This window comes from Hemiscyllium ocellatum, chromosome 14, assembly GCF_020745735.1.
Source record: "Hemiscyllium ocellatum isolate sHemOce1 chromosome 14, sHemOce1.pat.X.cur, whole genome shotgun sequence".
In the NCBI taxonomy this organism is placed as follows: domain Eukaryota; kingdom Metazoa; phylum Chordata; class Chondrichthyes; order Orectolobiformes; family Hemiscylliidae; genus Hemiscyllium; species Hemiscyllium ocellatum.
Window position 1 is genome coordinate 62,089,983 of NC_083414.1, and position 26,888 is coordinate 62,116,870.

Below are 26,888 nucleotides of genomic sequence, written 5' to 3' on the forward strand. Positions count from 1 at the left end.
ATAAAAGGGTGAAGAGAAAGGGCTTTTTACAAAATTACAGTCACCAGCTCTAAAGTGGAGCTAACATGAATACTGACGTCACAAGCCAAATTACAGCCTTTCAGTTAACATCAGTAAAAGGAATTCTGAGGTGGCTCCTTGTCTCTCTGCTATGTGTGAAAAAGGGATGAAATGGAGGGAAAGAAATAATGCTTCTTCACTAAAGATAAAACTGGAGATATTGCATTAATTGGAACATTAGTGTTTCTGACAGCAAAACTTCCGTTTCCATCAGGAGGGGGTGGCTAATATCTTTTGTTGTGTTCTTTGTATTAGATCTTGAACAAATGTTATACCCAAATCCTCTCTGCAGCCAATGAGTGACAGAGCAGTAATATCAATGGAAAGTTTCTGATTCACTGTAATTAATGTCACTGTGAGACGGAGATTCCGGTGATAGCTGCAATTACAATTGTTCCCTTTCCTAAGCTGAGATAAGAACTAACTTATTCCAGCTTGTCTTGGGTTGTTTCAGTAGATGTGACTTTGACTGCATCTAATGATCTATTTCAGATTTGCGTTTTCAGTTACATATGTGGCAGATGTTGTTTTGTACCTTTTATGTTACCATGAATCTGAATGTAATGATATACAATAACTGTTCTTGTGTGATTAAGTAAAGATTAGTGCCAGTGTGATAAATACTAGAATAGTTACAGCATATAAGGTCATTCTGCCCATTGTGTCATAAGAACATCAGAGCCAGGAGCAGGAGTAGGCCATCTGGCCCATCGAGCCTGCTCTGCCATTCAGTAAGGTCATGGCTGATCTTTCCATGGACTCAGCTCCACTTACCCATCCTCTTACCGTGTACTTAATTCCTTTACTGTTAAAAATCTATCTATCTTTGGCTTTAAAACATTCAACGAGGTAGCCTAAACTGCTTCACTGGGCAGGGAATTCCACAGATTCACAACCCCTTTGACAAGTTCCTAAATCTGGTCCCCCTTATGTTGAGGCTATGCCCCCTAGTTCTAGGTTCACCTGCCAGTGGAAACAACCTCCCTGCTTGTTACTTATCTATGCCCTTCTTAATTTATGTTTCAGTAAGACCCCCCACCCCCGCACTTTTCTAAATTCCAAAGAACATAGTCCCAGTCTACTCAGTCTCTTCTCATAAGTCAACCCTCTCAACTCCAGAATCAATCTAGTGAACCTCCTCTGCACCTCCTCCAATGCCAGTACGTCCTTTCTCAAGTAAGGAGACCAAAACTGTACACAGTACTCCAGGTGTGGCCTCACAGCATCGTAAACAGCTGCAGCATATCCTCCCTATCTTTTTAACTTCATCCCTCTTGCAACGAAGGACAATATTCCATTTGCCTTCTTAATTACCTGCTGCACCTACAAATCAACTTTTTATGATTCATGCATAAGGACACCCAAGTCCCTCTGCACAGCAGCATGCTGCAATCTTTCATCTTTAAATGATTCTCCATTTTGCTGGTATGCTTACCAAATGTGTCCAGATTGACTCTCTGCAAAAACAAGTCAATATGCTGCCTTTTCCCCATAGCTTTTTGCTGATCAGATAATTACTCAAACTGCATTTGAAAACCATGTTTGAACCTTCCACCACCACCCACCTACTGCATTCCAGATCATAATCACTCGATGTACTGAAAAGAAATCTTTCCTCATGTCACCTCTGCTTCTTTTGTCGATTTACTTTAAATCACTGTCCGTTGATTCACAATGGGAACAGTTTCTCCCCAAATCCTCTCATGAATTTTAAGACCTCTATCAACTCTCCTCTTAGCCTTCCATTCTGCAAGGAAAACATTCACAGCTTTGCCAGTCTATTCCATGTAACTGGAGAAACTGGAATTGTTCTTGTAAATCTTTTCTGTTCTTTCTCGAGTCCCTTCATCTCTTTCGTCAAGCCTCGTGCCCAGGATTGGACACAACACTTCATTGAGGCCAACCAATATTTTATAAAGCTCAGCACACGACAACTTGCTTGCTTTGGTACTCTATGCCTTTATTTATAAAGCTCAGGATCGCATAAGCTTTTTCAAGCACTTTCTCAACCTGCCTTGGCACTTTCAACTGTATGTGCACTTATAACACTACATCCGTTTGTTCCTGCACCCTGTTTAGAAGTGTAGATACAACTCTGGAGCAGGTCAGACTTAGAGGTCAGCTGGCTTGGAGGTATAGAGACTATCACCACGCCATAAGAGCCCCTGTTCTAATGTTTTAAAGCATCTTTTGTTCATTATCACCACCTGGGCAAAGCACAGAGAATTCTTTGTGTCAAACTCTGTTAGCAAGGTAAAAACAACGACTGCAGATGCTGGAAACCAGAGTTTGGATTAGTGGTGCTGGAAGAGCACAGCAGTTCAGGCAGCATCCGAGAAGCAGCAAAATCAACGTTTCAGGCAAAAGCCCTTCATCAGGAATAAAGGCAGAGAGCCTGAAGCGTGGAGAGATAAGCTAGAGGAGGGTGGGGGTGGGGAGAAAGTAGCATAGAGTACAATGGGTGAGTGGGGGAGGGGAATGAAGGTGATAGGTCAGGGAGGAGGTTGGAGTGGATAGGTGGAAAAGAAGATAGGCAGGTAGGACAAGTCATGGGGATAGTGCTGAGCTGGACATTTGGAACTAGGGTGAGGTGGGGAAAGGGGAAATGAGGAAACTGTTGAAGTCCACTTTGATGCCCATGGGGTTGAAGTGTTGCAAGGCGGAAGATGAGGTGTTCTTCCTCCAGGCGTCTGGTGATGAGGGAGCGGCGGTGAAGGAGGCCCAGGACCTCCATGTCCTTGGCAGAGTGGGAGGGGGAGTTGAAATGTTGGGCCACAGGGCGGTGTGGTTGATTGGTGCGGGTGTCCCGGAGATGTTCCCTAAAACGCTCTGCTAGGAGGCATCCAGTCTCCCCAGTGTAGAGGAGACCGCATCGAGAGCAACGGATGCAATAAATGATATTAATGGATGTGCAGGTAAAACTTTGATGGATGTGGAAGGCTCCTTTAGGGCCTTGGATGGAGGTGAGGGAGGAGGTGTGGGCACAGGTTTTGCTGTTCCTTCGGTGGCAGGGGAAGGTGCCAGGATGGGAGAGTGGGTTGTAGGAGGGCATGGACCTGACCAGGTAGTCACGGAGGGAACGGTGTTTGTGGAAGGCGGAAAGGGGTGGGGAGGGAAATATATCCCTGGTGGTGTGGTTTTTTTTGGAGGTGGTGGAAATGTTGGCAGATGATTTGGTTTATGCAAAGGTTGGTAGGGTGCAAGGTGAGCACCAGGGGCATTCTGTCCTTGTTACAGTTGGAGGGGTGGAGTCTGAGGGCGGAGGTGCGGGATGTGGACGAGATGCGTTGGAGGGCATCTTTAACCACGTGGGATGGGAAATTGCGGTCTCTAAACAAGGAGGCCATCTGGTGTGTTCTGTGTGGAACTGGTCCTCCTGGGAGCAGATGTGGCGGAGGCGGAGGAATTGGGAATACGGATGGTAGGGTGAGAAGAGGTATAATCCAGGTAGGTGTGGGAGTCGGTGGGTTTGTAAAAAATGTCAGTGTCAAGTCGGTCGTCATTACTGGAGATGGAGAGGTCCAGAAAGGGGAGGGAGGTGTCAGAGATGGTCCAGGTAAATTTAAGGTCAGGGTGGAATGTGTTGGTGAAGTTGATGAATTGCTCAACCTCCTCGCGGGAGCATGATGTGGCACCAATGCAGTCATCAATGTAGCGGAGGAAGAGGTGGGGAGTGGTGCCAGTGTAATTATAGAAGATCGACTGTACTATGTAGCCAACAAAGAGACAGGCATAGCTGGAGCCCATACGTGTGCCCATGGCTACCCCTTTGATCTGGAGGAAGTGGGAGGATTCGAAGGAGAAATTGTTAAGGGTGAGGACCAGTTTGGCCAAATGAATGAGAGTGTCGGTGGAAGGGTACTGTTGGGGACATAGGGAGAGGAAGAAACGGAGGGCTTGGAGGCCCTGGTCCTGATAGATGGAGGTAGAGAGGGATTGGTTATCCATGGTGAAGATGAGGCATTGGGAGCCGGGGAAACAGAAGTCTTGAAGGAGGTGGAAGGGGTGGGTGGTGCCTCGAACGTATGTGGGGAGGTCCTGGACTAGGGGGGATAGGACCATGTCGAGGTAGGTAGAGATGGGTTCAGTGGGGCAGGAGCATGCTGAGCCAATGGTTCGGCCAGGGTGGTCAGGTTGTGGATCTTGGGAAGGAGCTGGAACTGGGCAGTGCAGGGTTCCCGGACTATGAGGTTGGAAGCTGTGGGTGGGAGATCTCCTGAGGTGATGAGGTTCTGTATGGTCTGGGAGATGATGGTTTGGTGATGGGGAGTGGGGTTGTGGTCGAGGGGCTGGTAGGAAGAAGTGTCCTCGAGATGGCGTTTGGCTTCAGCGGTTGTCAACAGAGGAAAAGTAAAGAGCATACCTGCAGGTCCTTGGACTCCTCCATCGCCAGACCATAGCAACACGACGGCTGGAGGAAGAGCACCTCATCTTCCGCCTAGGAACCCTCCAACCACAAGGAATGAACTCAGACTTCTCCAGTTTCCTCATTTCCCCTCCCCCCACCTGGTCTCAGTCCCAACCCTCGAACTCAGCACCACCTTCCTAACTTGCAATCTTCTTCCTGACCTCTCCACCCACACCCCCACTCTGGCCTATCACCCTCACCTTAACCTCCTTCAACCTATTGCATTTCCAACACCCCTCCCCCAAGTCCCTCCTCCCTACCTTTTATCTTAGCCTGCTTGGCACACTTTCCTCATTCCTGAAGAAGGGCTCATGCCCGAAACGTCAATTCTCCGTCTCCTTGGATGCTGCCTGACCTGCTGCGCTTTTCCAGCAACACATTTTCAGCTCTAGCCTGTATTCCCTAGCATCTGCAGAAATGAGAGGTGATCTCGTTTAAATATATCAAGTTTCAATTTGACAAGGTAGATGCTGGAAGAATGTTGCCCCCAAGTTGAGGAGTTTAAAACTTCGAGTTTCAGTCACAAAATGAGAGGTTGGCCATTTAGATCTGAGATGGGGACGAGATTACTCATTCAAATGATTCTAGTTCTTTGAAATTATCTACCCCTGAAGGCAAAAATATGGGTTAGAATTCAATATCCAGTGGCCTCCTGTGAACCTCAATCTTATCACCATCACTAAAAAACCCACCATCATTATTCTTGGATTCACCATTGACTAAAAACTGAACTGACTAGCTGTGTTAATACTGTGGCTACAAGAGCAGTCAAGGCTTGCTATTCTGCAGTGAGTAAATCATCTGCTGACTCCCTGAAGCTTCTTCTACCATTTCGAAGACAGAAGTCAGAAGAGTGCCAAGATATCCTCCACTTCCTTGGAGGAGCACAGCTCCAACATGCTCAAAACAAAGAATCATCACCATCCAGAACAAAGCAGCCCAGCTGATTAGCAACCTATGTACTACCTCAAATATTCACCATGGCTGCAGTGTGTGCCATCTACAAGACTGCAGCAATTTGCCAAAACTTCTTCCAAATGCAGAAACCCTACCATCCAGGGACAGTATGCTGCATAGGAACACCATCCCTAATAACACTATGCAGGCTGCACAGACTGCATTATCTCAAGAAAGCAGCTCACTACCACCTCAAGGGTAATCAGATAAAGGCAACAAATCTAGACTTTGTCAGGTACGCCCATATCCTTTGGAAAAAAAATGTTTAATTCATCTATCCTTTGAACCTTCGTGAAAGTTTCCCACCCCCCAGGTTTAGCAAGAAAAGACTGTTTCTTAAGATACAATAGTGGGAAATTACAGCATTTTAGCCATCCACTTTTCCACTGTCACTCCCACTTTTAAACACAATTATACCCTTTCACATTGCTGAACCCCATGTAGTAAATACTAATTTGTTTGAAAGGTGGATGTTAGCCTCTGTTGTTTTGTGGTTTGTTGTTGTTTTGTGATTTGTTGCTGTTCTTGGGAGCAAACTTATTTCTGATAGACTGAGAAAAATCTGAATCCATCAAATCAGTTCCAGAACAACCCAACTTTTGAGACACTTATAAAGAGGTAGTGAGGCTCATGTCACAGATTCAGGTTTAGATGATCATGTCAGAATTAATGCAAAGTGAACAGTTATGTGGAAGAAGTTGAAGAAGCTGGTGTTATTAGAGCAAGTTGATGGACAGTTTACTAGTGGTGTTCAAATTATGAGAGGTTTTGAGAGAATATAAAGGGAGAACCACTGTTGGGAAGGTTAACAATGAGATGACACTGATGTATGTTAATTAGCAAAAAAACCAGAGAGGCAAAGAAGAGATTTTTTTTAGAGCAGCAAGTTATGATTTGGAATGCACTCTCTGAAAGGGTGACAAAGGCAGATTCAATAGTAACTCTGAAATGAAAGCTGGATGTATAATTTAAAGTTGAAAAGTTGCAGTATTACAGAGAAAGTACAGGGAAGGGGTAGGACCAATTTAGGCAGTTCTTTCCAAAAGGTGGCCGAGGCATGATGGGCTTAATGATCTCCGATGTCATTATTTTCGATGATAATACTATGCAGTCAGACAATCTGTCAATGCAAATAGTTTTCCAGGGGTTTTCACCGAACTGGAATTTAACAAATATGAGTGGTAAGAAAATCTTTTTATCTGACGGAAAATCAAATAGGCCTCCATGCAGATATCTTTACATGATTGTGATAAAGGGCAGTTTTTGCTGACAATACAAACTTTAAAACATAATAAATAATTAGCCATATCTTATCAGATTTTTAGCTTTGCAGTCAATGTTAATGAAATCTTACTTCGGTTTACCTTTATATCTCTCTCTTGTATCTATTTCCATGAATTATGGTGGATATTGGGACATGCATACAGCCATAAAAACATTTATGTTTATATTGCATTTTTTGATTCTCTTTTCTTAAGAGAACAACCACATCTGTGGCTCTTCTGATTCTACACTGCCCTCTCACCTTTCTGTCATACTGCTGGACTCCACAACACAATACCAAGATGGTAGATGTATATTCCTGAGAAAAATATCCTTACTCCAAATGTATTGTTGTGGCTGCAGATTTATAAGATTTATGATGCTGTTGGCAAGCCTTAAACACTTTGGAATACAAGCAATGAAAGGAAAGTGAAGTGCCTACTGTAGGTTACTTTCCTGTGGATACATTGAAGATGTCTGCTGCTGTTACAATAGATAACCGCCATAACATTCTTCTTCCATTTCATAAAGTTACTGCTCCTTCTATTCCTCACACATTCAAATAAGAGAAGCATTTCCATGCTGTGTGTGTTTGGGACTTGCCCAGTGAATGAACACAAAAGATGGCCAACAACACAATTTCAGTTCTCCTCTCTTATGACTGCAGTTCAATAATAATGCCATAGAATAAATGACAAATAATGATTCTGGTATAATGTACAGACATATGCTCTTCAGTATTGGAAAACATGAAGTTTTTCAAGTGGTTTCATCGATAAACCTGCTTAAGCTTTGAAAATATCTGGTTGGACTACATCAAACAACTTACAAGATTGCAGACTTTTCTGCTGAAATGAGTCATTACTCTTGGATCATCCTGGCATACAACAGGTCTGCTAGTTTTATTTCTCTGTTGTCAACTAACTTGAATGACTTTTGCCTGCCTTCTTTGCACCCGACTGTCACCTCCAGTAACAACAAGATCATGTATTCCTTTAGCACAAAGATCAAAACTATATGTTCAACTGCCTGTGGGATATCCAATTCACCTTGCCCACCAAAGCCAAACCTTCTCCAAGGTTTTCTTCCTGCCCTCACCCTCAATCCATGCCTATCTCTGTCAACTCTCTCTATCTTCCTCTTGAGTTTATCTCATCAACAAGACCATGAATCAACTGTTTCTGGACCCTGAATCCCATTGCTATCCTTAAGACCATAAGACCATAATACATAGGAGTGGAAGTAAGGCCATTTGGCCCATCGGGTCCACTCCGCCATTCAATCATGGCTGATGGACATTTCAACTCCACTTACCAGCGTTCTCCCCGTAGCCCTTAATTCCTCGAGACAACAAGAATCTATCAATCTCTGCCTTGAAGACATTTAGCGTCCCGGCCTCCACTGCACTCCGTGGCAATGAATTCCACAAGCCCACCACCCTCTGGCTGAAAAAATGTCTCTGCATTTCTGTTCTGAATTGACCCCCTCTAATTCTAAGGCTGTGTCCATGGGTCCTAGTCTCCTCGCCTAATGGAAACAATTTCCTAGCGTCCACCCTTTCCAAGCCATGTATTTATTATCTTGTACGTCTCTATTAAGTCTCCTCTTAATCTTCTAAACTCCAATAAATACAATCCCAGGATCCTCAGCCGTTCCTCATATGTTAGACCTACCATTCCAGGGATCATCCGTGTGAATCTCCGCTGGACACGTTCCAGTGCCAGTATGTCCTTCCTGAGGTGTGGGGACCAAAACTGGACACAGTACTCCAAATGGGGCCTAACCAGAGCTTTATAAAGTCTCAGTAGCACATCTCTGATTTTATATTCCAACCCTCTTGAGATAAGTGACAACATTGCATTCGCTTTCTTAATCACGGACTCAACCTGCATTTATACCTTTAGAGAATCCTCGACTAGCACTCCCAGATCCCTTTGTACTTTGGCTTTACTAATTTTCTCACCATTTAGAAAGTAGTCTATGCTTTTCTTCTTTTTGCCAAAGTGCAAGACCTCGCACTTGCTCACGTTGAATTCCATCAGCCATTTCCTGACCACTCTCCCAAACTGTCTAGATCCTTCTGCAGCCTCCCCATTTCCTCAGTACTACCTGCCTGCCAACCTAACTTCGTATCATCTGCAAACTTCGCTAGAATGCCCCCAGTCCCTTCATCCAAATCATTAATATAAAATGCGAACAGCTGTGGCCCCAACACTGAACCCTGCAGGACACCGCTCGTCACCGGCTGCCATTCCGAAAAATAACCTTTTATCCCAACTCTCTGCCTTCTGTCAGACAGCCAATCCTCAATCCATCCCAGCAGCTCACCTCGAACACCATGGGACCTCACCTTGCTCAGCAGTCTCCCGTGTGGCACCTTATCAAAGGCCTTTTGGAAGTCTAGATAGACCACATCCACTGGGTTTCCCTGGTCTAACCTACTTGTCACCTCTTCAAAGAATTCCAACAGGTTTGTCAGACACGACCTCCCCTTACTAAGTCCATGTTGACTTGTTCTAATCAGACTCTGCTCTTCTAAGAATTAATGATGGATTCTAGAATTTTACCAACAACCGAGGTTAAGCTAATTGGCCTATAATTTTCCATCTTTTGTCTTGATCCTTTCTTGAACAAGGGGGTTACAACAGCCATCTTCCAATCATCCGGGACCTTTCCTGACTCCAGTGACTCTTGAAAGATCTCAACCAATGCCTCCGCTATTTCCTCAGCCAACTCTCCCATCGGGGCCAGGAGATTTATCAATTTTAAGACTTTTTAACTTTTCTAGCAATATCTCTTTTGTAATGGCAACCATACTCAACTCAGCCCCTGACTCCCTTTAATTGTTGGGATATTACTCATGTCTTCTACTGTGAAAACTGATGCAAAGTACTTGTTAAGTTCTCCTGCTATTTCCTTATCTCCCATCACTAGGCTTCCTGCATCAGTTTGAAGTGGCCCAATGTCTACTTTTGCCTGTCGTTTGTTTCTTATGTACTGAAAGAAACTTTTACTATCATTTCTAATATTACTGGCTAGCCTACCTTCATATTTGATCCTCTCATTTCTTATTACACTCTTTGTTATCCTCTGTTTGTTTTTGTAGCCTTCCCAATCTTCTGATTTCCCACTGTTCTTGGCCACTTTATAGGATCTCTCTTTTTCTTTAATACATCTCCTGACTTCCTTTGTCAGCCATGGTTGTCTAATCCCTCCCCGGATAATCTTTTTTTCCTTGGGGATGAACCTCTGTATAGTGTCCTCAAAAATACCCACAAACTCCTGCCATTTTTGTCTACTGTCTTCCCGGTTAGCCTCTGCTTCCAGTCTATTTTTATCAGTTCCTCTCTCATGCCTTCATAATCACCTTTATTTAACGGTAACACCATTACATCCGATTTTGCCTTCTCTCTTTCAAACTCCAGACTGAACTCTACCATATATGATCGCTACTTCCTAAGGGTTCCCTTACTTTAAGATCTTTTATAGAGTCTGGTTCATTGCAAAGCACTAGGTCCAGAATAGCCTGCTCCCTTGTGGGCTTCATGACAAGCTGTTCCAAAAAGCCATCCTGTAAGCATTCCACGAATTCCCTTTCTTTGGATCCACTGGCAACATTATTTACCCTGTCCACCTGCATATTGAAGTCTCCCATGATCAATGTGACCTTGCCTTTCTGACATGCCTTCTCTATTTCCCGGTATATGTTGCATCCCTGGTCCTGACCACTGTTAGGAGGTCTATGCACAACTCCTTCCTGGTCCCATGATGGCAGCTATTGTATCTTGGTCCTTCTCCCAGATGTACTGACCATTGTGCTTTTAGAATTGTCATCGTCACCCATCTCAATCAAGAAAACTAACCTTCAACCTCTCCACCTTTGCAAACACCCATCCCATCTCCAGCCTTGCTTTCATCTCTCAGCTCTTTGAATGAACCTTTTCAGTGCAAGTTAGGATTCTCCCACCAGAACTTTGCCACAAGACCAAAAGCATCTGAACTAAGAATATAAATGATATCTTCTGTGACTGTGGTGTATCATTCTTCCTCATCCTTATAGTTTATATCATCATCCTCTAACACCTTTCCTTTGTTGCACAGTTGAAATACGTTGCCCTTGCTTGGTTCTCTTAATTACCCATCAAGCAGGGTCTCTCTAAAAAAGACTTTGCTTTCCACCATGGCACACTTGCTTTAGATTCTTGTCCCAGACTCAACCCCCAGTATCTATCCGTTGATCCTTCTCCTCCACATCTACTCTCAGCATCTTCATCTGAAGAAATGTCTTCAGGTTCCATATACACACTCATGACACCTAGCTCTAATTCTACATCACCTCTTTCGACAGAAACATTACCTTTTTGTTTCCAGATTTCTTATCTATCATCCTGATGAGCTGCAATTTGAGCTAGTTAAATGTTTATAAGACTAAAATCAACCTCCCCCACTATAATATCTGCTTTTCCATCACCAATAATATCCTTGGCTGCCTCTTTCCCAACTCACACCAAATCCATTCACACATCATGCCTGTCCTGAGGGCCTACTCTGTTTTCTAATCCATCAATTCCTCCATTTTAAAGTTCACACCCTCAATTATAAATCCATCCATGACCTCACTGTTCCCGTCTCTCACCTCTCAAACAATTTCCTCTTATGCATCTTCCACTCACTTTGTTCCCACTATTACTGGCTGTACTTCCAGTGTTCTGTGTTCTCATGTTAGCTTTTTTAGCCATACTCAAAGTAGAGAATCGGATACAGGAGGTGCTGGATTTTGTATTACCGACCTACATGTCAGTTTCCATTCTCTATTCTGTCCCATCCCTCGTCAGGTCCACACCCCCCACCAACCCAACCTCCACTCCTGGCACCTTCCCCTGCAACCGCAGGAAATGTAAAACTTGCGCCCACACCTCCTCCCTCACTTCCCTCCAAGGCCCCAAGGGATCCTTCCATATCCGCCACAAGTTCACCTGTACCTCCACACACATCATCTATTGCATCCGCTGCACTCGATGTGGCCTCCTCTACATTGGGGAGACGGGCCGCTTACTTGCGGAACGCTTCAGAGAACACCTCAGGGACGCCCGGACCAACCAACCCAACCACCCCGTGGCTCAACACTTTAACTCTCCCTCCCACTCCACCGAGGACATGCAGGTCCTTGGACTCCTCCACCGGCAGAACATAACAACACGACGGCTGGAGGAGGAGCGCCTCATCTTCCGCCTGGGAACCCTCCAACCACAAGGGATGAACTCAGATTTCTCCAGTTTCCTCATTTCCCCTCCCCCCACCTCGTCTCAGTCGGTTCCCTCAACTCAGCACCGCCCTCCTAACCTCTCCGCCCCCACCCCACTCCGGCCTATCACCCTCACCTTGACCTCCTTCCACCTATCACATCCCCATCACCCCTCCCCCAAGTCCCTCCTCCCTACCTTTTATCTTAGCCTGCTTGGCACACTCTCCTCATTCCTGATGAAGGGCTTATGCCCGAAACGTTGAATTTCCTATTCCTTGGATGCTGCCTAACCTGCTATGCTTTAACCAGCAACACATTTTCAACTGTTACTGATTGATAGCCTATTGTTGCAGGCCAATTGAGCTTTTCAACAAGGAGCAGTTTAACTGCCTGGAAGTGGTCTCTGTGCAGCAAACCAGAAGTGCAGTTCTCCTGGCCAGTTTGGCTGTGTTCATAGCAGCCACATGTCAATCATCAAGCTGTTGAATCTCCTTTCTGATTTAGTGGTTGGAGAATAGGCACATTGACTTAGGAGCATTCCTTTTCTCACTTAGCTGCCAATACATCCTGAGCCTGTATGGATGGCAAACCTGCCCTCTGTTTATTAATGGGCCTAACTGGTGAAATTTACAGCTGAAATTTGCCAGATGACCCTGGCTTCTGGTCTCCACTGAAGCCTGACAGCGAGGCCTTGAAGACTGTGCAGAAAATCCTGCTGCTAACCTCTGAAATTTCTTCCCGAAGCATCATTTTCCCTCTCTAAGACCTTCCTTAAAAGCTGCCTCTTTGACCAATCATCCCTCTGAATCTCTCCTCCTTTGATGCATTGGTCTGTTTGAATATGCTTCTGTGAATGACATTGGAATGTTTTTCTTTACAGAACTTACTTTAAATTACAGAATCTTGTTATCGCTGAGACAAGATTTCAGTGTTTCAGTATTCATTAGACCAGGAAAAAGTTTGTCACACCTTGTTCTTTTCCTATTTCTAAGACTAAGTAACACCATTACATTTGTAGTCCATTCAACAACATTTCATAGATTGCCAACAATTGTCTGTGCATGGCCTTAACATCATTAAATCTGTCCATCCTTGCTTCATGTCCCATGATGACTGCAGGATAAAGCAACTTATACTTCATTTAACCATCTAAAATTTGATAAAATTTCTTTATATTTTCAATGGTCATTTCCATTGTTGGCTTTTTAAAACATCTGCCTTTTATCCTTGCCAAAGCCTGTTGTCCTCATGTGATCACTGAGGAACTGGCCAGTTGTGCATGATTGTTGTTGCTAGAAGCTGGGTTCTGACATGAACAACTGATCATGCTGAATATTCTATGATGGCTAAGCAGTTGGGGAGCAGGAGAGTCACTAATTTCCAGCACAGGTACTGTCACTGAGGTAAGACTGAAACTTCCAGATACAGCTGCGTCATAAACTCTTTAGTGGCTTTTAGTTAGCAGCATGACGTATTTTGTGATATTCAGAGAATAAGAACATATCCCTGAACTACATAATGGTGAAGCTATAAAAAAAATGCAGTGGAGATTTGACTAATAAAACAGAGCCCTCTTCATGTTTTTTGAGGACAAGCAGGATTATTTGTTAGCAACTGCATATTTTTAAGAAACAAGAATTATTTGAGTTTGACAGTTTAAGTGAAGTAATTCACCATTGCTATATGTCAATCATGCAGTCAATGCATCAAGGAACTTTTAAACCAAATGGTTGGAGCAATATCTACTTAGAAGAGCTTGATAAATTTATTTTCCTTCCTCTCCCTTGAAAGTGTTTGATTTCCAAGCAGAGGCTCTGAGGACATAGTTGGCCTGTGTTACCATGACTGTGTTCTATTCTTCACATCTGAGCCTCAACAGTGACTTCAATGGAGAATGAAGAGTAAATTTGGGCAGTGTGTATAAAAAATGTTGTACACAATCTGGTCCTATCCTGATGTGCAGGGTAGTTTAAAATTGACATGTATGTGGGAAATCATTGCATTTTATTTCCTAATTTTTTTCATAACTCACCCCAAAAATCATCACTTTCGTGCTAGAGTACACTTCCATAAGGTGATATCTGGCATCTAGTTCTTTGCTCAAATGACTGTCACTCATGTGCTGTTCCTTGACGGGAAGGGACAAGGCTATTTGATCCAGTCTTCATTGGCCTGATCCCACATAAGTACTTAAAGCAGGAGTTGCTTAATAGCAATCCAGACTGGATATATTAACTTATTTGCCCTCCTATAGTCTAGGGAGGTCAAAGTCTATACAGTATAGTGATATATACATATGTATACATTTATGTATCTATATAGTGGTGTGGACAGTGAAAAAGATTTTTAAAGATTTCAACGAGATCTTGATCTACTGGGTCAATGGGCTGAAGAGTGCCAGATACAGTTTAATTTGGATAAATGCAAGGGATTGCATTTTGGTAAAACAAACACAGACAGGACTTAGACAATTAAAAATAAGGCCTTGGGTAGTGTTGTAGAACAGAGAGACCTGGGAGTTCAGGTACGTACTTCTTTGAAGTTTGTATCACATGTAGGTAGGGTGGTTAAGAAGGCATTTAGCATGCTTGCCTTCATTACTCAGACCATTGAGCATAGAAGTTGGTCTGTAATGTTGAGGTTGCACAGGATGCTAGGGAGGCCTCTTCTGGAGTACTGCGTCCAGTTCTGGTCTCCCTGTTAAAGAATGATGTTATTAAGTTGGGAAGGGTTCAGAAGAGACTATACAGGAAGTTGCTGAGAACGGAGGGTATGAGTTATAAAGAGAGGCTGGGTAAGCTGGATCTTTTTGCACTTGAAAATAGGAGGTTGAGGGGTGACCTTATAGATGTTTATAAAATCATGTGGCATATAGATAAGGTGAATGCTAAGTGATTTTTCCCTAAGGTGGGGGATTTCAAGGCTATTGGGCATATTTTTTAAGGTGAGAGGAGAAAGACATGAGTGACAATTTCTTTTTGCCCAGTTCGTGAGAAAGGTTAGTGGAAAATGACTTGATGTGGCAATTTTTTTTGGACGGAGAATGGTTTGTGTGGGGAATGAACTTCCGGAGGAGGTGTGGGCTGCAGATACAGTTAGATAAGTATAGGAGTAAGAAATGTTTGGAGGGATATGGGCCAAGGGCAGTTAGGTGGGTCTAGTTTAGTTTGGGATTATGATTAGTATGGACATGGTCAGTCTGAAGGGTTTGTTTCTGTGCTGTACGACTCTAAGTCAGTTGCAGAATAACTACTGTCACCCACCTGAGGCCATAGTTTAGCTACCTACTGGTTAAACTTGAAATATTAATAGGAGAGAGAATTCAGAAAGTGATGACAACATTCAAAGTTTGTGAGAAGATTTGTAGCTTGGGTGCTCGTTGTTGTGGTCCTGTTTGCCGAGATGGAAATGTTTGTTGCAGACACCCTGTCCAGGTGACATCCTCAGCGCTTGGGAGCCTCCTGTGAAGCATTTCTGTGTTGTTTCCTCTGGCATTTATAGAGGTTTGCCTCTGCCGCTTCCGGTTGTCAGTTCCAGCTGTCTGCTGCAGTGGCCGGTATGTTGGGTCCAGGTCGACGTGTTTGTTGCTAGAATCTGTGGATGAGTGCCATGCCTCTAGGAACTCCCTGACTGTTCTCTGTTTGGCTTGTCCTATAATAGTAGTGTTGTCCCAGTCGAATTCATGTTGCTTGTCATCTGTGTGTGGCTACTAAGGATAGCTGGTCATGTTGTTTCGTGGCTAGTTGGTGTTCATGAATGCGGATCGTTAGCTGTCTTCCTGTTTGTCCTATGTAGTGTTTTGTGCAGTCTTTGCATGGGATTTTGTACACTACATTGGTTTTGCTCATACTGGGTATTGGGTCCTTTGTCCTGGTGAGTTGTTGTCTGAGGGTGGCTGTTGGTTTGTGTGCTGTTATGAGTCCTAGTGGTCATAGTAGTCTGGCTCTCAGTTCAGAAATGTTCTTGATGTATGGTAGTGTGGCTAGTCCTTTGGGTTGTGGCATGTCCTCATTCCATTGTCTTTTCCCTTAGGCGTCTGTTGATGAAATTGCGGGGGTATCTGTTTGTGGCGAATACGTTGTAGAGGTGTTCTTCTTCCTCTTTTTGCAGTTCAGGTGTCCAGGAACTGCAAAAGAGGAAGAAGAACACCTCTACAATATATTCGCCGAAAATGGATACCCCCGCAATTTAATCAACAGATGCCTAAGGGAAAGACAATGGAATGAGGACATGCCACAACCCAAAGGACTAGCCACACTACCATACATCAAGAACATTTCTGAACTGACAGGCAGACTACTATGACCACTAGGACTCATAACAGCACACAAACCAACAGCCACTCTCAGACAACAACTCACCAGGACAAAGGACCCAATACCCAGCATGAGCAAAACCAATGTAGTGTACAAAATCCCATGCAAGGACTGCACAAAACACTACATAGGACAAACAGGAAGACAGCTAACGATTTGTATCCATGATCACCAACTAGCCACGAAACGACATGACTAGTTTTCCTCAGTAGCCACACACACAGATGACGAGCAACATGAGTTCGACTAGGACAACACTACTATTATAGAACAAGCCAAACAGAGAACAGCCAGGGAATTCCAAGAGGCATGGCACTCATTCACAGATTCAATCAATAAGCACATCGACCTGGACACAATATACCGGCCACTGCAGCGGACAGCTGGAACTGACAACTGGAAGCGGCAGGTACAATTCACTATAAATGCCGGAGGAAACAACACAGAAGCGTTTCACAGGAGGCTCCCAAGCGCTGAGTTTGTCACCTAGATAGGGGACGAAACGTCAGCAACACAAATTTCCTGCTCAGTGAACAGATCCACAAGATGACAACTTCTCAAGGGCACGGAGTGGTTTAGTTGAAGAAGGTCATCATTCATGATATTTTAAAAAATCTTTTCTCAAGTAGTCAACTTTAGTAGATGACTTCACGTTTTCCATAAAGTTGATCTTATGTAGTCAAGTCAGAGGTTGTACAATTAAGGAAACGATGAACCTGTCCTTCCAAACTAATGTTAAAAAAAAGTCAAGTATTATGTTGCTCAGGCTAAAAACTAATAAAGTGCATTGTGAGAAAGTAAGATTATACAGAAGCAAAAATAAGTATAGAAGATGAAAGTGGTGTGCCTGACCTTTGGTATAAAAGTAAGAGCAATCCTTTGATAAGCCTTAAATGTAAGTACACCATTGAGCTAACAGGATTGTGTGTACTCTCCTGACATACATGCAATCAGACTGTGTAAACTGAACTAAACAGAAGCTCACCAATTTAACACTGATAGTTTCTATCTAAGACCTGTCAATCAAGATAGATTTCAAAAGTATTAGGTCAGCTTCACAGATACCAGACTAAAGCAATTTAGATGACTTGAAAACACAGCAAATTTGTCAATTTCAGGTTGACCGGATCCTCTGGTTGGGCCACTATTGAGGTAATGATCGATTGTTTCCAAGTAGCACTTGTCAATAAATCAGCCTGCTGACTTGTCTCCATTTAATCTTCAGGGCTGTTGACCAAGATCAGATTTAATCAACCATTAGTATGGACAGCTTGGTCATTCATATTAATTATTTCTCCATTTGGATGGAATTTGCTCATGTAATACTTGTCAGGCAATAGAAATGGTTGTCTTAAGCGTCCTTATGTGTTTAATGAGAATCTATAAATTAGCTAACACCTTGATACCATACTTTATCAGAGTTCTGCATTTACTGTGCTAAATTCCTGATGCAGTTTAAAATGCTGCTATCTTCAAAAAGCACTTTGTGTTCATAAACATGTAAGAAAATCCTTTCAGTTTACAGTTTGCTCCAGTCAGTTTTAGTTTGACCCTTTTAGCCAAGTTTACATTCTGTTGCAAAATGTATACTATTCATATCTGATTCAAGGTGGTGTTTGTACATCATTTGCTTCCATTTTCTGCTAGATCACCATGTCAACCATACTTGTGTTCACTTATACGACAAAATACATCAGTAGCCTGTTAACCATCCCAGGAAAAAGAATTTAGACCTATTCACATGCGATCCCTTATTAAATAGTGGATAATTGTTTAATGTTAATCAAAGAATCTGGTGAGCAGGAAGTAAACTAGTAATTCCTGTAATTTTCTAAATGTAGCTTTCTGAGTGAGTGCACTGAAAACCAAGCACAAGCCCAATTGGCTGAATGACCTTCTGTGCTGTGACTTTCTATAATTTACATGAGAGAGTCGCCCTCAACACACACCAAAATTCCAGCATTTTATGTGAACATTCTCATCAGAAATGATTAGGTGGATTGTAATAAGTCATGTAAACTGAGGATTGTACCAAATAGCTTAAAATCAACATTTCTTTTCTTCCTCTGTCTTTCCATAAATATTATCAGTCTCAGGAAATAAATTCCAAATGTCAGTTACAGTGCAAGTTGACAAGCTGTTTTTACATGCTATGTTTCAGTGAAGTGCTTAAATGGTGCTTTTAAGTAAGCTGTCAACAGAAAGTTTTATTGAGGATAGCCCATGTTGAATGTTATGCTTAGTTTTGAAATATTGCTGAAATAGGTTATTAAAGAAAAGGTGTTTTTTTCCCCCCCAGCTCCAATTACTCTTTGAATACCTCCCTGAAAGTAAAATCTTTTTGTTTGTTACCTTGTGGTGAGGTAACCTGTTGAATAATAAATGCAGCCACAATTATAGGAAGCCCCAAAACCTGTTCACCATCATTTAAGCTGATATAGAACCTGAAATTACAGCAATGCTGCACAAGTATACCAATGCTACTATACCAATACCAAGTAAATATGTCCAGTTTAAAAAAAACTTCCATTTCTAAAGCAGCTTTCACAATCTCAGGGCATCCTAAAGCATCTTATTGGCATCTAAGTAGATTTGAAGTGTAGTCATCGAAGGAAGCACAGCAGACAACTTACACAACTCTGTACAGATTGGCAAGGCTGGTACCTACACTAAAGTAACATTTTATCAAAAAAAGACTCAGGACCGATGGAAAGAAGAGAGAGAGAGAGAAAGAATGAAGGTGGGGGGGCGGTTCCCTACCTTACAGCAATGTGGTTATGACCAGATAATCTGCTTTGCTGTTATTGGTTGAGGGATAAGTACTGGTGGCAGCAGTGGTTGGAGCTTGCTCACTCGTTTTTTTTTGAAGAATGTTCATGTGAGCTCTCACAGTCACCTGAAAGTTCAGACAACTCATCTGAAAGATGGCCTCTCCGCCAACGCAGGACCTCCTCAAACTTTAGTGTTAGCCTTTTGCGTTCAACTCTCCAAATTGGAACTTGAATTCAGAATCTCTTAAGAGGTAAGAGTGCTACCTGCTGAGCCACAGTAAAGAAATGTATGCCTTACTGAATGACCCAGTGTAGAGATACCTAGTCTATTGGAGCTGGAAGTCAACTGAGCTTTGAAAGCCACCAAGTGAAGGACATGTCAGAGAATGGAGCACTGTGAACTCCCATTTACAAAAGGAGCAGTACAGAAAAATCAAAGCTCTTCTGAACTCAAAAATATGAAGCCTCAACTTTCTGTATCCCTTTTCTTCACTCGACCTGCTCCCATTATCATTCCTCTCTGCTTTCCCCATCATCAGTTTTTTTAAAATAAATGTGTTGTTCCATTTCTGGCAGCAGGGGTTGATGAGATTAGATTCCCTACAGTGTGGAAAGGTTAGATTAGATTAGATTACTTACAGTGTAGAAACAGGCCCTTCGGCAACAGGCCCATCAGCCCAACAAGTCCACACCGACCCTCCGAACAGTAACCTATCCAGACCCATTCCCCTCTGACTAATGCACCTAACACTATGGGCAATTGAACATGACCAATCCACCCTAACCTGCACCACCCTAATCTTTGGATTGCGGGAGTAAACCAGAGCACCCAGAGGAAATCTATGCAGGTACGGGAAGAATATGCAAACTCCACACAGACAGTCACCCGAGGCTGAAATCAAACTCGGGTCCCTGGCGCTGTGAGGCAGCAGTGCTAACCACTGAGCTACCGTGCTGCCCTGATGGGTTTAGCTCAGTTGGCTGGACAGTTAGTTTGCAAAGCAGTGTGATGCTAACAACGGGGGTTCGGTCCCCACATTTGTTGAAGTTACCATGAAGGATCCTCCTTCTCCAACTCTCTCCCCTTGCCTGAGGTGTGGCGATCCTCAGGCAAAATCATCACTAGTTGTCTCTCTTGAACGAAAGAGCAGCCCTATAGCATGGTAAGACTAAGGACTAGGAGTAATTGAGGTTTGCAGATGCTAGAGGTCAGAGTCGCAAAGGATGGGGCTGGAAAAGCACAGCAGGTCAGGCAACATCAGAAGAGCAGGAAAATTGACATTTCGACAGAAGTCCTTCATCGAGAATGAACCAAGGGCTTAAGCATGAAACATCGATTCTCCTGCTCCTCGAATGCTGCCTGACCGAATGTGGTTTTCCAGCACCACAATATTCCACTAAGACTATGGCGAATTGACTTGATTTCTGGCAGCATCCTTACAAATTTTTTTTTTGTACCTTCCTGAGTACCCTTTTTAACAATAACATGAAACCAGAACTGTTCAGCATACTTCAATTGTAATCTAAATAAGTTTCTATAAAATTTCAACTTTCAATTTTATCCCTCAAGAAATGAATACCAGTGCTTAGATTGTTCTTATTTTATTGCCTTATTAACCTGTATTATTGCTTTTAGTGATTTGTATATCTGTGAGGGAATGCAACAATCTCTTTGTATAAACACATAAATTTATGATAAATTATTACTTTTGTAAAGTACGGTCTTGCACCCAACCAGTAATCAATAATCACTGGATGATGGGTTAGTTCCTTGATTTTGGCAATTATTCAACTGGAACCAGCTCACTGTTGGCATAGGACCTTGTATATTTTACCCTAGACTGTAGTCTTAAAGTGCTGCTTTTGAGATAAGTGCTTTATCTGAAATACGTATCTCCAAATCATATCTGAAATACATAAGCTTTCAAGTGTTCATGGTGATTAAGTGTCAGTAGGGAACAATGATGGGACAGTAATAATTGTATCTTAAGGTTTAGTGTGACGATGGAAAAGGACATTGAACAATCTTGACTAATAATAAACTGAGAGAAAGTGAACTTCAAAGGGATAGGAATGGATCTGGGCCAAATAAATTGGAGCCAGAGAAAACAGTAACTAAACAAAAAGAGAGAGTTTGGGCATAATCAAGGTTTACTCTCTTGAAAGAGAAAAGTAGGGCAAACAAAGTCGGAGCTTCCTGGATGACAAAGGAGATGGAAATCACAATAAAGAAGAAAAAGTATGCTTGTGATCAATATCAGATTGAAAATACAATTCAAGACTAGGCTGAATATAGAAAGTTTAGAGGAAAGATGAAGCAAATAACAGAAGTAAAGGAGGGAGTATAAAAGAGACTGACAGTCAACATTAAAAAGAAGGGCCTAATTCTTCTTATGGCACGTAAATAATGAAAGGGCTATAAAAGGAGATTTACACAAATAAACTGGGCAAAGTGGAAATTCAAGGCGGCTGAGAGATAAATGGGAGTGGGGGTGGCGATGGGGGGGGAGGGTAGCTAAGAATGCGATAGGTTGATGAAGGTGGGGGGGTGGTGATAGGTCACAGCGGAGGGTGGAGCGGATAGGTGGGAAGGAAGATGGACCATTCTTTCTGAGACTCCCCCGTTAGGTCCGTGCCTCCCACCAACACACCCTCCACCTTCCCTTGCCACCATAAGTGATGTAAAACCTGCACCCACACCTCTCCCCTCACCTCACCTCCATCCAAGGCCCCAAAGGATCTTTCCACATCCGGCAGAGAGTTTCCTGCACATCCAAACACCTCATCTATTGTGTCCGTTGCTCTCACTGTGGCCTCCTCTGCATTGGGGAGACAGGACGTCAACTTGCAGAATGTTTCAGAGAACATCTCTGGGACACATGCCCTATGGCCAACTACTTCAACTCCCCCTCCCACTCCGCCAAGGACTTGCAAGTCCTGGGGCTCCTCTACTGCCAAATCTTAGCCACTCGTCAACTGGAGAAAGAACACTTCATCTTCCACCTTGGGACCCTCCAACCACATGGAATCAATGTCAATTTCACCAGTTTCCTTATCTCTCCCCCCACCTTATCACAGATCCAACCCTCCAACTCGATACTGCCCTCTTGAACTGTCCTACCTGTCCATCTTCCTTCCACCTTCCATTTTGACCTAACACCATCACCTCCCACCTTCATCTACCTATCGTGCTTCTAGCTACCTTTTTCCCAGCCTCACCCCCTCCCATTTATCTCTCAGCTCCCTTGGGTACCCCACACATTCCTGATGAAGAGCTTCTGCTCAAAACATCAACTCTCCTGCTCCTCAGATGCTGCCTGACCGGCTGTGCTTTTCTAGCGCCACACTTTTTGACTCTAGAAGGTCACCCATCAACCTTCCCACACTCAAGTGAAAAAATTCCCAGCCTATCCAGCATCTGCTTATAACTCAAATACTCTAATCCCAGCAGTATCCTGGTAAATCTTTTCTGATCTCTCTTCAATTTGATAATATCCTTCCTGTAGGAGGGCAACCAGAATTGTACACAGTACTCTAATAGTGGCCTCACTAATGTCCTGTACACCTGAACATGATGCCCCAACGCCTACACTCAGTGGTCTGAGCAATGAAGGCAAGTGTACCAAGCGCTTTCTTAAACCTCTTGTCTATCTGTGACACACCTTTCAAGAAGTATGTACCCAAACCCCTTGTTATCTCTGTTTGACAGCACTACCCAGGGCCCTCCTATTAACAGTATAAGCCCTGCCCTTGTTTACTTTACCAAAATGTAATACCTCCCATTTATCCATTTATCTACCAATCCTCAGCCCATCAGTCCAATTGATCAAGATCCCTTTTTAATCTTAAATAACCTTCTTCACTGTCCATTATACCACCAATTTTGGTGTCCACAAACTTACTAATTTCCTAAATTTTCATTCAAATTGTTTACTTAAATGACAAACAACAGTGGACCCAGCACTGGCCCTGTAGAACCTAGCTGCTCACAGGCTTCCAGTACAAAAGACAATCCTTCACCATCACACTGTCTCCTATCATCAAGCCAATTTTGTATCCAATTGACAAACTCTCCCTGAATCCTATGTGGTCTAAATTCACTAACCAGCCAATCATGCAGAACCTTGTCAAAGGCTTTATGTATATCTACAGCTCTGTTCTCCTCAATCTGTTTGGTTACATCCTCAAAAAACTTCATCTATTGACAAGGAAGAGGTATTGAACAGGCTGTCTGTTATTTAAAGCTGATTAGGCATTCAGCCCTTTGATTAGATGCATCCAAGGATTCTGAGGGAAGAAAGAGTGGAAACTTGGAAGCACTGGCCGTGTTTTTTAATTCTTCCCCAGACTTGTGTGGTACCGGGGGAATTGCAAACAGGACATATCTTTATGTTATTTTGAAAAAAACAAGGGTGTAAGGATAGGCCCAGCAATTCCAGGTGAGTCAGTTAAACTTTTGTGTTTGGGGAACTTCCAGAAACAATTCAGGGCATCATTAATAGCCCCATGAACTAATTTGGATTAATTAATTATGGAAAACCAGCACGGTGTTCTTTAAAAATCCTGCATCAAAGTTCTAAAGTTCCTGACTGCCACGTTCCCATGAAACTATGGGTGTACCATCACCAACTAGATTGCAGTTCAAGAAGCTCAGCACACCACTTTTTCAAGGGCAATTAGGGACAAGCGGTGAATATTGACTTAGACGGTGATAGCCACATCCTGTGAGTGAATAAAAGAAAAATCCCATTTTTGATTGATTTGCTGGAGCTTTTTGAAGAGGTAAGGGAGAAAGTTGATAAGGGAAATACTGTTCATGGGGTGTACGGCAAACTTTGTTTTAACCGACACCTTAAATGAATGGGCACTCTCGATAAACTGGCAAAAACGATATACCTGAAATACTAGCAGCTTACTATATTATCGTGATCTCCATGGTGTCCAAGTAGCCAGTTAAGTTTGTGAGTGAGAGGCCTCTCTGCCGGTAAGTTTTCCTTAAGGCAAAGTTGTATTACTCTTTAAGTGGTTTATCTTGTAAATAAAGTAAAACAGTGATGTGTGTACTCGCTGCATTACATTTATATCATTTAGTGTGTATTTCTTCATTGATTACGTGGATATCTTAATCAGCTGGTGCACTCCTGGTCCCATAATTTCCTGTACCTGGACTTCTAAAAGGCCTTTGATACAGTGCAAAGTAGGCAAAGTTATATACCCTTGCTAATGTTGCTGTTGCTTTTCCTAATATATATATATATATGATGGAGGAGAAAGTGAGGTCTGCAGATGCTGGAGATCAGAGCTGAAAATGTGTTGCTGGAAAAGCGCAGCAGGTCAGGCAACGTCCAAGGAACAGGAAATTCGACGTTTCGGGCATAAGCCCTTCTTCAGGATAGCCAACGTATATCAATGGTCTAGTTCATGGTGTGCTGAGTATGAGTTTCGGAATTTGCAGGGGAATAAATATGGGGATTTTCTTTTTGTTACAAAAGGTACTAAGAGATATAGGCCAAAAGGTAGAGGCCACAGATCAACCGTGATCTCAGCGGAACAAGCTTGGAGGACTGTAAAGTCAGGGGTTCCAAGATTCTATATACAACTTGGAAGTATTGTTAACTGTAAATGGATAGTGTAGAACTTCAAATTGATGCAGACAAGTTGTTTGAACAGACAAGTAGCAGGTTAATTGTAGTGAGGTCAGCCAGGTGGACATCATAGAATATGAGTTTAGATTAGATTAGATTCCCTGCAGTGTGGAAACAGGCGCTTCGGCCCAACCACTCCACATTGACCCTCCAAAGAGTAACCCACCCAGATCCATTTCCTCTCTGACTAATGCACCCAATACTATGGGCAGTCTAGCATGGCCAATTCACCTGACTTGCACATCTTTCGACTGTGGGAGGAAACCGGAGCACCCAGAGGAAACCTACGCAGACCCAGGGAGAATGTGCAAACTTCACACAGACAGTCACCCGAGGCTAGAATCGAACCTGGGACCCTGGTGCTGTAAGGCAGCAGTGCCGCCAGTTCCCTGATACTGGCTGTTAATCTGCTCCAATCAGGGAGCCCTGGCTGACAGATATGAACAGGAGTGTCAGGGGAATGGGTTTGCGTGGGTTACTCTTAGGAGAGTTGGTGTGGCCTTGTTAAGCATTGCCCTTTGATGAGAAGGGCACTGCTTGTCACTGGCAGAAAAAAACAGGAGTGTCAGACATCTCTGAGAGCTGGCTCTGGAGAGAGCTGGATCAATGTGAAGGCCTTTCTACGTGTAAATAAAGGGTGACTTGGTGAGGGGATAATGGCCACTGTCAGAAAATATAAAGGAGTAGGGGGACCAAAATGATTTTAGAAAGGAAAGGGAGAAGGCAGGAGAATTGCACTACATGAAATGGTTATTTGGAGGGCCAAATAGCCTTGTAAAAGTTCTGTAATTCTTCAATACTTCAAGCCAAATTGCAAGCCACCTTATAGCTGATGGGTAGAAATGAGACCTCCAACCCAAACGGAGAAACGTAGCTCTCTGCCTTCCTTTGAAATTAAACCCATTTACTGAAGAAATCAAGCACACGAAATGTTAAAGTTTCCACAGAGTTAAAACTCAACTATGTAGCTGTAGGATGGGGAGGAAGCATGTACTCATCATGAGTGGTGGCTGGGAGTGATGGAGCAGCTGATTTTCTTCCTGTCCACCATTGTAATGTGTTTGTGTAGCTGACACCTGCTTGTTTTTCCTTTCCTTTAATTACACTACTTCCAAGTAAAGTGGAAAAGGTCATTTGCTAAGTAGCGATCAATTCTTCCATACTGTACTATCAAAAAGAACACCCCTCATTTTAAGCTATTTAATACATAAGAAAGGTAGAAATTCAGGCCACCCTGTTGCAAGTACTTAATTGTACATGCGTGCAAATAAAATAAGAAAAACTACCCTTATGTTTTTAATTATTCAGAATTGGACTCGTCGATGCATTTGGAATCAATAACAGCCCTAGAAAACTCGGAACACCATGAACAAGAGGAGTCCTGTCATCCCATCAAGGTTACTTGACTATGCAGTTAGTTCATGGCTGATCAATACTTCAATGCTTTTTTTCCCTGCCTTTATTCCATATCCCTTGATAGCTTTACTTAGCAAATAACAATTGATTTCAAGCTTGAACTCAAATAGTTTGAACATTCATAACTTCTTTGACTGAGGAGATCCAAATTTGCCTTACTCATTGGATGCAAAAGTGCTTCCTGATTTTGCTACAGAATGACTAGCTCTAATTTTAAGATGAAGTCCCTTGCCACCATCGCCACCACACGCCCCCCCCCCCCACCCCCCAAATTCTTGATTTCCTTATCAGAGGTAATAGTTTTCCTGCATGTGTTATACTCATACACACGACAATCAGATCACCACTCTGTCTTACTAAGTGAAGGAAATCCAACCCAGATATATGCAGTTTTTCTTAATTCTCTCCACTTAAGTTATTTGCAACTCATCTTACTGTTTTTCCAGACAGTATATGTAATTAACGAGAGAGCTGACCTTTTGGTTTTACCATTTCGGGAAGATGTGATTCATGAGATTCAATACCTTTTTTTAAAATGCTAGAAACTGGTTCTGTTATGCTTTGTAAAACTGTGGTAATCACCAGAACTGACATGTGTTGTTGGACAAGCCATCAGCTGTCTGCCTTTTTTTCCTCTCACTTTAAATAAGGATTTGGGATTCTGCCAGTAAGTAGGCAACAGAGTGTATGCTGTCACTTTGATAACATGTTGTCAGCAACTACCTGAAAATGTGTCTAATGCGTTCCAAACATTGAGTTGGTTAATGAAGAATCTTTCAATATAATCTGCTATCTTTGTACAATTTA

At 42.9% G+C, this 26,888-nt stretch overlaps 1 protein-coding gene across 3 annotated transcripts in view; it reads left to right on the forward strand.

The window, feature by feature from the left end:
- The window catches only part of sumf1 (sulfatase modifying factor 1), a 163,707-nt gene that overhangs the window by 113,925 nt on the left and 22,894 nt on the right, over positions 1-26,888 (forward strand). The window contains exon 8 of one of the 3 annotated variants that reach the window (XM_060835734.1): positions 25,974-26,053. The exons of the other annotated variants lie outside the window; for them this stretch is intronic. Coding sequence (XP_060691717.1) covers positions 25,974-26,006 — 33 coding nt within the window. The 3' untranslated portion in view covers positions 26,007-26,053. Of the gene's footprint in view, positions 1-25,973; positions 26,054-26,888 lie in introns of those variants that run through there. 3 annotated transcript variants of the gene reach the window in all.